We start from the raw sequence: 12,599 nt of genomic DNA, 5'->3' as shown, positions 1-12,599 counted from the left end.
ATCGCATTCGGGGCTATGCACGGCGAAAGCGAACCCAACGCGCTCCTAGTGTATAGTTATATGTTATAGGCGATTGTCCGGACCCGTAGAGTATCTGTTACGGGTCCAAGTTGGACTTATTTTTGGAAATGTGGCGGAGAGTTTGAAGGTTGCTTCACTCCCGCCACCGGTTGGCCTGGTATTGCACTACCTCCGGGATCGGCCTTGTCTTTAGCGCGTCTTTACTATCCTGTCTTTCTATCCCATCTTTCAACTCTCCTTCTATCTGCACGTGGTAGCGATTGTGGCTCGGCTTGAGCCAGTGAGCAGGCCTGTGTACTTTCCTTTCTTCCTGGCAGCAACAGACAGACAGACAGTTATAAGTTATGCATGCAACCTTCATCTGGTAGTGTTTAACGACGTGTTGGTCTTAGCGACATTTGCGCCAATGAACCGAACTGACCAGCCTACAAACAATCCACTGACGATGATGTTCATTTGTGATCGTCTGCGCATCTCCCGCCACAGTGCAGTAGCTCATGTTGACGGCGCCTCGTGCGAACTGGCCCTTTAGGACATACAGGTCTTCCCCGGGAGCCCTGTATATGTATGTGCATGCACGACTGTTATTCCGTGCTGTGCCGATCGCTAAGGAAGGCGGCCGCGTCCGTGCAGGAGGCTTGGCGAGCCATCGTCGCACCCGCTGGGCGCAGACTCCCTGGGTGGCCGGTCTCTGCAGGACGGCGACTCGAGCGACGACGACGAGCAGCTGGACGTCGGGGGCGCCGACGACCTCAGGGGCAGCCTCAACGGGTCCTGCCCGCCGCCCGACCACGAAAGTGAGTTACGCGTGGCGCGGGCGTGCTCTCTATATGTACACTGAGCCAGGAAGGATTGAAAATGATACCGGAATTATTATTGTGGGACATCTTACTTCCCCCACCACATCTTTCATTTTTCCATTCTGCCTGGTATCCTTTATTCCCGCTGCCCCAGCTCAGGTGCTTCCGTAGCGATGGCAGAAGCCGGGGCTAGCAAAAATCTTATCCTTCCTTTTTATTATTATTGTAATGAAACCACTTACTACTACTACTACTACTACTACTACTACTACTACTACTACTACTACTACTACTACTACTACTATTACTACTACTACTGCCTTTCTTCCAAATCTGGGTAGAGAATTCAGCACTTTCATGACTGTCAAAACACTTGTCTTTACTGCCATATTGAATACCTTTGAAGAAAACTTGCATTTTCTCTCTTGCCCCGTATTTGTCAGCAAATTCTGGAAACTATATGACGTTCACCCTTTGGTAACGCTCAGAGAGGTCTTCTGGGAAAGGTGCATGCATTCCACGCGTGCATGTGACACATTATGTATATCTATAGCTGCAAAGTGCAGATGTACCGAAGGAGAACACGCCGTATACGTCTCTTGTCACATCCTTGCGCGGTTGCATATATATATATACTTTCCGCGAAACGTCGTTCAGTCGTTACCAGGCTCGCCCTAAATCTTTTATTCCCTCGTAAAAACACACACATATATACGACCGACCACCACAGGAGGTGAATGTGCGCAGTACGTTCGCGGGTGCCTCTCCCCCGTCCCTCCCCCTCCCCGCCGCATCGTCAGAGAGGCCTATATGTATACGAGCGCCCAATTCTGGCGCAATAATGAAAGTGGGTTGTGTGTACTCTCATATGGTGTGGAGAGCTGGCTCGGAAAGAAGCGTGCGGCCATATATGTATACAGTACAAGCGCGCGTTCGTGGTGTCATTCGGAAGGCGAGATGGGGCGGCTATGGAAGTAATGGACAGTGTGTGAATTCGTGATTGCGTCCGTGCATGCATTCATGCATATATTCTCGTTTTCTGCACTGGCACCGCATTATAACCTGTGGCACACATGTATATGGTATTGTGAAATTCCGTCCAGCCATATACATTCGCGCAGGCTATATGGCCGCTCCGCCCATGCACAGGCGGGACATCGCGTCGTTTTTAATGGGCTCATAATCGCAGTGCCGTTTCGTGTCCCCGCAGAGGAACAGGGCTGTTTGTCTCCGTAATGGGGTCACAGTGCCGTATACTTGTATGCATGTATGCATGGGTGTGCTTGGGCACACGCTTCAAGGAAGGCGCTGCATTCGACCAGGTCCTTTGCATTTGCTTTTTGATTGCTGCTGAAGAGTCCGCTCGCGTATACTCCGTGCTGGTGTGGATTTAATCGCCCCTTTTCGTGCGAAAACAGCGCCGGAAGAGCCACTATAACCTTTTGTTTATTTTGCACACTAAGTCGGGAACGACTAAAGGTGCTGCAGGGATATTCCTTTTGGGGACTAACTGCGTTGCCTTAGCTGTTAGTCCTCGAGCAGAAACCATTTCTTTCTTATAGAAACTCCATTAGAGGAAACATCAACTGTAGTTTCTTTACATATGGACTAACTGTTCGTTGTGAGAATTTAATGTATATAATCCCATTTTACCGAAGTTTCGGGTCGTGTATAGACAACCCTAAATGGTAGTGAGAGGTAGATGTCAAATGTTGGTGGGATTCTTCGAAACTACGGTCCTTCTGACGTACTGCATAAGAGTGGAGGTTTTCAGAATCGCGACATACATGCGACACCGTGCTGGTGCAGGCGATGAGAAAGGGAGTATCTTGCTATCATACAGTAATAAATGCTTCCTACTCCATACACATGATATGTGAGAAGCGTAGTTTTCCTTTTTTTTTTCTTGAGCAGTTTTTCTTTACACGCATGATACCCTAAATGTAACTTCAGGTTCAGTGACGAAGCAAAGATAAATCTACTCTTGAGTGCGAACTAAAATCCTCCCCTTTCATACACGTATTTTGATCACACCTGTACACTCTCCTCTGACAAGCTGCCCTCACAGGAAAAATGAACGGGGAGATGATGAGAAGCGTGGTTTAGTTCAATCCGAGCTAGTAGGTGATACTGCCGCATTACGTCGGGCTATCCGTGGCTCATAAATAAACGAGCAACGATATTATGCGTGCGCGATTCCTTCCGTGTTCAGTACTTCGGTGAAACCTTAAAGGCAAAGTAATTACCCGCGTGGAATTAAGCTGTCAAGATCTGAAAGCAAAGTATGCGGCGTGATGACGTCTATACCGTTGACGTTGAGAAACGGGAAAATGTGCGCTTTTATATTCTTGTTTCGTACCTAAACCACACCGCGGTTGTCGCGGAAGTTATTCGGCGCTGTAATTCTTGGTGTCGGCGAAACGATAACAAAAATAATAATACATTTGCACGGGTCGCCTGTGTACGAGAGGAGCATGTCTGCGTAGCGTCTCGTTGGATGACGTGGCGTTTAATTTTCGCTTCATCCGAAGGCGCCGGTGACCTAAACTTGGGGATGCATTTAAGTGCGCTTAAATCTCTCTATCGCTTCGTTTGTGTTACCTCGCCTTGGACCCCATGTGTCTCAGTGGCGAGATTAAAGCCGTTGGATCGGGGAGTTAAGTTTTAATGCTAAATGGGCATTATAGGCATCTATACTATATACATGGCCACTTCCCCACACATATTTTGTCCGCCCGTACAATAAGTAGCCGGCCCGGGTACCAGCCAAGCCCTAGCCTACTTGCATAACAATAGGAAGTATACCAACGTCTGTACAGGCGCATACAATGAGCATACACAGGACCACACATAGTGTACATTGTCCGCACGGTCACACAGGCAGAATGATAGGGTCGTTGTGTGTGAACCAAAAAAAAAAGTGGGGGGGGGGCGGGGGGGCATATTACAAGAAGGTGATTGACATAATACAGTGCGATGAATGGGAATATAGGGGGAAATACGTATGAACCACAAAGGGAAAATGAAGAACGAAGGTGACGTTGGGAGTTAAGAAAAATAGGAGGAGCGCTGAAACATTTGCGATAAATCTACAAACATCATAAAGAAGTTGGCCACGGTACAGCGTGGTTATGGTGTACACGTTTGCGTTTAACGGAATCCCCACGGATAATGCCGACTGACCGCCACCTGAGCGGTGTCGGGCCGCTACAAAGCAAAGATGGATTCGTATTTTGTAACTTTTCCCGATTTGTTTTATTTGCTCGTCCACAATTGTCCGCTATTGGTCTAAGCGTCCCTTTGGCCTGAGCCTCCTGAGCCTGAGCTTTCCAGTCGACGGCTCAGGTACCGCACAGGAACTACTGACTAATGCTAAAGGGAGCGAGAACAACGAATAAGCAGTTCTCTCCAAAAAAATAACAAAGCGAAAAACGCAAAGAAAGAAAGCCAGGAGATAGAGCGAAGCGAAGTTTCCTTCTAAATGGTTTGCACCGTCTGGGTGCGAAGTATAGCGCAGCGATTCCGTGCACAGTGCATAATTGGCGAGAAACTAGTTTCAGAAAAGTTTGCTCATCCTCCGCAATGCTGTTTGGCATGCGTAGGCTACATTCATGGCCGGAAACTAGACTAATTATTAAGACACGCGAGTCATTTGGCGTCACTATATGAATATATAACGCTCGCAATACTCGTTCGTAAGCCTTAATCTTGGTGTCTGGTTTCATTTGATTGTAACACATTTATAATATTAGTATTCGTGCCTATATAGACAAGATGAGAATAAATAAAGACGCCTAATGAAGGATACTGCCGGTGACAGCAGCATGCAGGCTATACGCACGGCAGTCTGCGTACGATTTGTCATCACTCCGTCGTTGTCTGCCCTGCATCGCTTTCCGACCGCGCAATGAAAGCCAGTTTACATATAACGACCGTTATGATTAATAACGTCCCTAAGGGAAAGAAAAAAGAAAACACGTCCGGCCGTACAGTCCTTCTTCCCTAACCTACCAAACGCTTATCTTAAAACACGCTTGCCAGCGCGAGCTGTGCGCGGACGAGCGGGCTACTTTCCGCACGAGAGAAAGAAGAGGGAAAGATAGGAAGAAAAAAATGAAAGAACGTGATCCATCAAGCAGAGGGCTCGGGAAAAGCTATGGTAGCAGCAACAGCAGCGCGCTGTTTCTTGTTTGCGCACTTAGCGAGCATGTTTTGTTTGGCCTCTCGCGAGGAGGCGTCCCTTCTGCGTTTCTCTCTGTTTTCTTTTGTCTTCGACCACTCCTGTAGAACGCCGAAGAGTAGAAAACTTCCTGCCGGGTGCGCTGCCGGGTGAGAAGTCAGTCAAGATAAGTGCGATGAGCAGGCCAAAGAAGCTGTGAGGTGGTAGAGGCGATCCGAACTGGAGACTGCAGCTTTCGCCTTCGGCTGTGATGGGCACCGTCAGTGAAGGCAGTTTCACAGATGCTGTGGAAGGCCCTACGATCGACCTTTTTCTTTGTACGGAAGGTTCTTCCTAGTTGGGATGTTGAGCTGTGATATTTATGAAAAAAAAAGGAAAAGGAGCAGCAACTGTCTAACTGCAGGGTCACGTGTTGTACCTAAAATTAAAAGAGAAGGATTAGGCACGCCGTTCATGAAGAATGCAATAAGAACGACCGGTAGTCTTTTGATGTTACAGAGTGGGTATCAAAAAACCCAACAGAGGTTGAGATAAGGTGGCAGCGGGGATAAAATGGAATGAGGGAGTATTAGCTGGCAGGTTGCATAAGCTGTCCGCCATTGCTGAGGTGATATACACGGGCGTAATTGGAGATCTCTTCGGGGTACAGGCATTTGTACCGAAGCGGCCTCGACGTATATGAGAATGGCGATAATGCTAACTTGCTCCATGTTATCACAAAAATATGACAAAAATTGTATTCACAGGATGTGGTGCACATAAAGCATCCGAAGCACAGGAAACAAGCATTGGTCGAAGATTTATTCATCCACTGAAACGAGACAGAAAAAAAAAAGAGAACTAAACGCGCGGTGCAGTTAGACAAATGTAGTGAATGCAACGCATCGGGAATGTAACACACGCAGATATTGCCGCCGCGCCTTGCATTAAAATAAGCCTATAAGTATAAATTCACTTACCGAACTACGTTGCAATAAGCAATGCTCTTTCCAGGTATAATACGCGTTAGTGGAGCAGTCAAAGCTTAAAAAACGCAGCACTTAAAATAACAAAAAAAAACACCTTTGTCACCTTCTGCCGAGAGCTTAGTTACCGCCGCCTGACATACGCGGAGCTTACTGCGGAACGATGCCGTGGCAAGAAGGGCACACAGCTTCCGAAGCCACTTGCTGATTGCCCTGCTTTCGGTACACAGAAGCACGGGAGCCGAGACCCTTGTCGCGAAAGTTCTTCAGAAGCCTGGTGTATCAGCTTTCAACTCTCTGCGCAAAACAAACAAAGCAAAAGAGGGCGAACAGTGGCAAGGTTGTGTGCACTTGGACGGTTGCTGTCTTGTCGCCTCGAGAGTGGCGCTGTGTGCAAGGCAGATCACGTTTCTCACGCCTGCACGCTATCGACACCGCGTCGCATTTCTTTCTCGGCTACTTTTCTGTCTGTATTTTCTTTTTCCTCCTTTCAAGAATGCCTTTTTCTGGCTACCACTCACGTCGGTGGTCGTTGCGAGCTAAGCTTGGGAGCGAGGAGGTCTGCTGTCAACGGAGACGAGCCCTGATGCAGATCTCTCTCTCTCTCCCCTCCTTTCTCGGTCTCCCACTCTGCGAAGCGTGTGGTATCTCCTGTGGAAATCTCGGAAGGCGAGAGAGGTCACTGTCTGCCGTCCTTTTTAACTTGGGTGAGGTGCGTCTGAAGTGCAGGCAGGCGTCTGTCCAGGGTTTGCTCATTTGCCTGGCAAGAACTTTAGCCCGAAGGTATGCGGTTTCGGGGGAGGAGATTTTTCTAGCAACTTGCCTTTCAACGTGAGTGCGTAAAAAGGAAACGCTTAAAAAGAAAACCGGAGGTCGCGTGCGGGGAGGGGGGGGGGGGGGATAAATATACACGAATGCTTTCTTAGTGTCACTTATTGGTAGTCGCATAACGACCTTTTCCAGAGCCTGTCTTTATGATCAATTAAAAAAAAATGTGGATTTTCTATTGTCAATAAAAAAAAGGATTTTCTATCATGGCGTCCCAAGCATGCATAGATTGTGTCCAACGCATAGAAGTATTTCATTTGCTCGCATAGGTCCGAGAACTTTTATTCCTTTCTTCGTTTTGAAGCAAATTTATCTTTCATTTTTGGATTCAGTTCCTTGCTCGGCGGTCTCAGTATAGCTTCTTCTAAAGTAAGACAGTCGCTTTTTTTAGCTTAAATTACGAAATAAAAGATCTGGGCCTTGGAAGTCACATGCCGCACGGAGGCATGAACTAAAACAGTTTGCAAAACTGATGCGCGCGCGAGACGTGCCAGTGTGTTTTAAAACGAGAACGCCGTAAAACAATCGAAATTCAAAAATCTCTGGTTATTTTTTGCAGTAAAATCGCGTTCTCGGCTACGGACTGACCCGTTGCTGCCACTGATTGTGACTCAAGAATGCTGTACTGGCTGGTACAAATATTAAGCATTGACGATTGGCTCATATTCGACAGTAACGAGGAAAACGCCGTCACAGAATCGACGCCTAATGTCAGGTTCACTGATTCTTTTGCAGCGTAGCAGAGGCCACTTTACGACAAAAGGTAAATGTGAAAAATGCTCTTGCACTGATATGACGGCGCGCATGAAAACAGGCACACTGATCGCCGGAAAGATACGGCAGCCTTTCGCGTCGCGAACAATAGTCCGGTAACGCATACACAGATTTACAATCGCCTGTATTAGCAGAAAGATAGCTCATGTCAGCCAAAGTGGGCAGGAAGACAGGAACGTTCGGATGGGAGCAATTCAAGGTTAGGGGAAATGAATGTGTGTGAGACATGTAATGCGAACAGCTAACCGATGGTCGGTTATAGTAACGAGGTGGATTTCGAGAGGGAAAGCGTAAAGGGGACGGCAGAGAGTCAGGTGCAGATGAAATGAAGTTTTCGGGGATAGTGCGTCCGTAGCTGGCGCGGGACAGGACTAATTGGATATCGATGATATAGGCTTTGTCGTGCAGGGGATGTAGTAATCAGTAACTGATGAAGATGAATATCTGACGGCTCTTTTGTGCCACCCTTTTCCCCGCAGCTGGCCACGACCGAAGCGGCGGCCGGCCCGACGACGCGTCCAACGGCGACCGGCGGCACTCACCCAGCCCCAGCAACCTCGCCGCCGCCGCAGCTGCCGCGGCCGCCGAGATGTCGCTGCACAGCCTGCAGGGACTTAGCCTGGCTGCGGCGCATCCTCAGGCCGCCGCCCTCTTTCCCTACTTCTACCCGGCGGCGGCGTCCTTCTACCACCCGACCATGGGCCTGCCACCGGCCGCCATGTTCCTGCCCCGAGGTCCATCATCAGCCGCCGGCCACAACCACGCCGCGGCGGCACTGGTCGGCCCGCACAGCGCCAGCCTTCCGCTGCTGATGGCAGCGAGCCAGCACTTCTTCAACGGCCAGGGCCCCATGGGGTCGCATCAGCACGCGGGAGGCGGAGGTCTCGCCTCCGCTGAGCCCGTGGGCTCCTCGCGGTTCCTGAAGCAGGGCGGCCCGCAAGGCCGGTTCGCGCCTTACCCCGTACCGCCCACGTCTTCGTCATCGTCCTCAGCCTCCGCGGCGCAGCAGCAGATCGTGGCGCCGACGCCCACGTACCCGGACTCGGTGCTGCAGGAGCCTTCTACCGTCAGGACTATGTACGGGCCGCCTCACGGCGTTGTGGTCGGCGCGACGCTGGACAAGTGCCTCAGTTCGCCGTCGTCCGAAGCGGGCAACAGTTCGGACAACTCGCTCGCCGCCGCCGCGTCGCTCGTGTCGAGCGAACTCAAGAACATGGAGAACATGGTGAACGGACTCGAGAGGCGCCAGGAACAGTTGGCCATGCTCTCCCTGTCCAGGCTGAGTGACAAGTAGACGGTGACAGCACGTGCCGCTGCCGCTTCGTTGTCGTGCGTTTGTATGTGTAGTGGTTGGTGGTGCTCGTGTGACGTGCTGAAGACGGGGCTTCGCGGGGCGCGGCTGCATTTGTGTGTAAAGTGGAGTTTGGGCGACGAAGATTGGTGTGATGACAGTGACTCCGTGCCAAGTATGCGCCCTGGTGGCAAGAGGAAGCAAGTGGCGGAAGCGTGACCTCAAGGATAACAAGCCCAGGCTAGCGAATAGGAGTCGCAGACAGGTATGTGCATATACCTGCCTGAGAGAAATCCTTTCTGTAATTCCCCTTTTTTTTTCTGTATTACATGACTACAGCGCGACTGACGGGACATAGAAGAAAGGAACACGCAGGGACACAACTGCTGTGTCCCTGCGAGTTCCTTTCTTCTATGTCCCGTTCGTCGCGCTGTAGTCATAGAATAAAGAACGTCAGTAAGGGCAAAGACCTGTAATGAACCTCTTTTTGTTAACTGACGTGTGGTGTTGTGAACGTCAAATACTTCGCTGTTTCTTTTGCCTTTCATGTATTTCAGATGTCCTGAATTTATATAGCATGAAATCATAACGAAGAATCTAGTCAAATAAAATGCAAGAATTACTGTACTAAAAACGGACCTTGTTTATGAAGCTACGCAACTGTACGCCTGGATATTGAGTTCAATACGACTGTGTTGCAGCGAAACTGTAATTAAACAACTGCTCAGCCACCGCAATTAGTATTTTGGCATAGATCCACCGGTTTAAAGCTAACGTGCAAATTATACCTTGTTGCAAACTCTCTGTAGATGTAGTTTCAGTAGGTCTTGCTTTATTGTTGAGAGACATTATATACTATGTACTGGGTGGCAAATAAGTCAAAGTCATCAAAACTGTTGAGTGGCAAGGACAAAAGTAATAGGCCGTAGCGCATTACCGAAAGCGGGTGTTGAACACCAGAGACGCAGCCGCAATGCGTACTCGTATTTGGTTTCCACTTTTGTTTTGTTGCGCGACTTTGCACGGTTCCAGAATGTTGTGCGCTCTAACAGCAGAAACAAAGTTTAGACGGAAGAATGTCTTTAGAAGACAAGTGCGCGCATTTTAAAAATTTCAAGCTCATTTTATTTTTCCTGCACCAAAGCAAGAGTTGCACTTACGCATAGCGTAACCATGTGATGGATTTATGCTGAGACAATTCCTATGCACGTCAGGGTCGTTGACACTGTTTCCTGCTCCTAAACGATAATATTAATAATAATTTGTTTGTGGGGAAAGGAAATGGCGCAGTATCTGTCTCATATATCGTTGGACACCTGCACCGCGCCGTAAGGGAAGGGATAAAGGAGGGAGTGAAAGAAGAAAGGAAGAGAGAGGTGCCGTAGTGGAGGGCTCCGGAATAATTTCGACCACCTGGGGATCTTTAATGCTAAGGCACTCGTGTGCTGTGCGATGTCAGTGCTCCTAAACGATAAAGTTGAAAAACCTGTTTAAGCGGTTGTTCACTATACTGCAGAAAAACCACGAACTCCTATAGCGCGCTCTTACGAAGCCTGCAGCGCGAGAAATATTCATCCACGATGATTACACAGCCAGCCTGTTTCATCGAACCGTAATAATGAACCTGGAGGCGGGCGGGAGGTAAGCGAAAACTTTTACGGCCAAGTCATTTCCACGGCTTATGGGCCATTGTTACAAACAAGCCACTTCCTGGCGCCGACTAAATTTTCCGAGGCTCCGCATCCCCTCAAGCGGGAATTCCCCCTTCGCTCTTTTAGGCACAGCGATACGCATAAACTCCGATGGCGAGGGAATATTTGCAGCGGAGTCGCCGGACCGCGAGAAGACGAACGATTGGCGTCAGCGCCGCAGATACATAAACGCGCCTCGCATTGAACTCGGGAGAGAGAGCGAGGGGCAAGGCAGACCTCATTAAAGGCATTCTGCCGACCAACCGAGCGTGTCTAGTGCAAATGACGGGCGCGCAGCTCGCGTCTGATATCGCTTCAATTCGCAGCAAGAGGGCGTGCTAGGCGAACGAGTGAAGCGAATAGGCGGGGGAGGGCGCCACATACTCGCCCGCTTTCTGCCCTCTTCTCTTCCATTTGTTCTCCATACGCAACCCGTTTCTTGGTTCGAAAATGGGAAGGGAAAGGGGGATCGAGGAGGGGATTTTAGGGAGGAGGTGCGGCCTTTGTGAAAAAAAGGGAAAACTTTTCACGGAGCGCTCCGCCATTTGATTCGCTTTATTCGCATCGTGCTCCATTCGCAATGCATTCGTAGCGGTGCTCTTTTGTCTGGGCCGTACAAAACGAGTCCGTTCGGCGCGAATGCTTGGCCACTGTCGTCGTCGCTTTCAGTGCGAAATAAATAAAAAGTGACGGGAAGGGGACGAGGGAAAGGAGGTTTCGAATCGGGCGTTGTGCGGAGATTGCTACACAGGGCCAAAGCAGGCGGCGTGTTTCGTAGCGCCTGCATAGCGCTTATGGGGAAACCGAAAAACTTGGTTGCCTGCAGCCTCTTCCACCGCACGCAGTTTTGTTGGAGGGAGTGAGGGAGAGGGAGAGGGATTCTCAAATTTAGTCGGGGGAGCGGAGGCGGGAAGAAAAGGGGGACAACGGAGTTAAAGCAACGAGGAGTGAGCGTGCACGAGAATCGCGCAGGGAAAAAGGGCAAGAATAGAGACAGGCCTTCGCGGTTCTCCAGATGGATGATCATGCCGTCGCGTGTTGTGCGCGCACCCCTCGGGGGCGGGATTTAACGGCACCGCGGGAAAATGCGAAAAAGCGCGCGCTTTTGTTCCCGCGCTCGCGGAAAAGCGAATCGAGGAATCTTGCAGCAACGACAGTTTTTGTTGTTTATACGGGTAGCTCGGGCAAATGAACGGGGGAAACACGTTAACGAAAAAGGGAGTTGAAGAGGAAAAGCAAGAAAGTAGGATAGTGTGCTGCGAGAAATAAGAAACTTTAAGCAGTGGCGCCGAATTATTACTTTTGCATGAAATTGGCAATGACAAGGTAAGGACTGTGTGGAGAAGGATGGAGAACTTGGCTGGTGGTTCGAGAGGCTCCAGATCAGTTGGCAAGTATATCAGATCAGATGAGTTGGCGAGAAAAAAAAATAGTAAGGGGGAGAGGGGCAACGTGACAAAATATTTGCTAGTATAACACAATCGAAAACGTTAAGGTTAAAATGGCGAACTCTGAACACCGCATTATGAATGATTTAAAAGAGGGAGAGGAGTACGAAAAGATACAAGTGTGGCTGGGACAGTCACCGCAGGGCGCGGTGGGAAAAAGAAGCGTCCTCCAATGAGGAGGCTGCATTGCGCCGAGAGAGATAGCCGGATAATGATGGGGAAGAGGGAAACATTGCGGGGGAAGTGGGAATGGCTAGGGAATGAAGAAGCTCGCCAGAAAAGCAAACTATAGCGAACTCGGAGATGACGAGATCCGTAAAGACTGTACGCACCCGGGAGGAAATCAGGGAGAGCCATGTAATGAAAAGGATCCCTCCCTCCCGCTTCTTGCGCGCACCGTTTATACGCATCAACGTCGGAGCACATTCTCGGGGAACAAAGAGGGAAGAGGCGGGCGGGAAAAGGGGGCGCGCGCCGCAGCGCGAATGGCCGCTTCGCGTGTGAAGAGGCACTTGGTGCGTGTGTGTATTGTCGAGCTTTGGCGAAGCCCTCGCGCCGCGCCGAGAAGATTCTTCGCTCTCCATCCCTCTATTCCTTCCTT

General features: G+C 49.7%; 1 protein-coding gene across 2 annotated transcripts in view; it reads left to right on the top strand.

Annotated features, from left to right (window-relative positions):
* LOC144121190 (uncharacterized) overlaps nucleotides 1–12,599 on the top strand; it is a 132,272-nt gene that overhangs the window by 112,605 nt on the left and 7,068 nt on the right. Inside the window, exons 5-6 of one of the 2 annotated variants that reach the window (XM_077654261.1) lie at nucleotides 655–818; nucleotides 8,048–9,124. In XM_077654261.1, coding sequence (XP_077510387.1) covers nucleotides 655–818; nucleotides 8,048–8,862 — 979 coding nt within the window. In that variant the 3' untranslated portion in view covers nucleotides 8,863–9,124. The remainder of the gene's footprint in view (nucleotides 1–654; nucleotides 819–8,047; nucleotides 9,125–12,599) is intronic. The other variant, XM_077654262.1, reaches the window with a different exon arrangement.

This window comes from Amblyomma americanum, chromosome 2 (assembly GCF_052857255.1).
Source record: "Amblyomma americanum isolate KBUSLIRL-KWMA chromosome 2, ASM5285725v1, whole genome shotgun sequence".
Lineage (NCBI taxonomy): Eukaryota > Metazoa > Arthropoda > Arachnida > Ixodida > Ixodidae > Amblyomma > Amblyomma americanum.
Note: the sequence above shows the minus strand (reverse complement) of the source record. Positions and strands in the feature narration are given on the sequence as shown.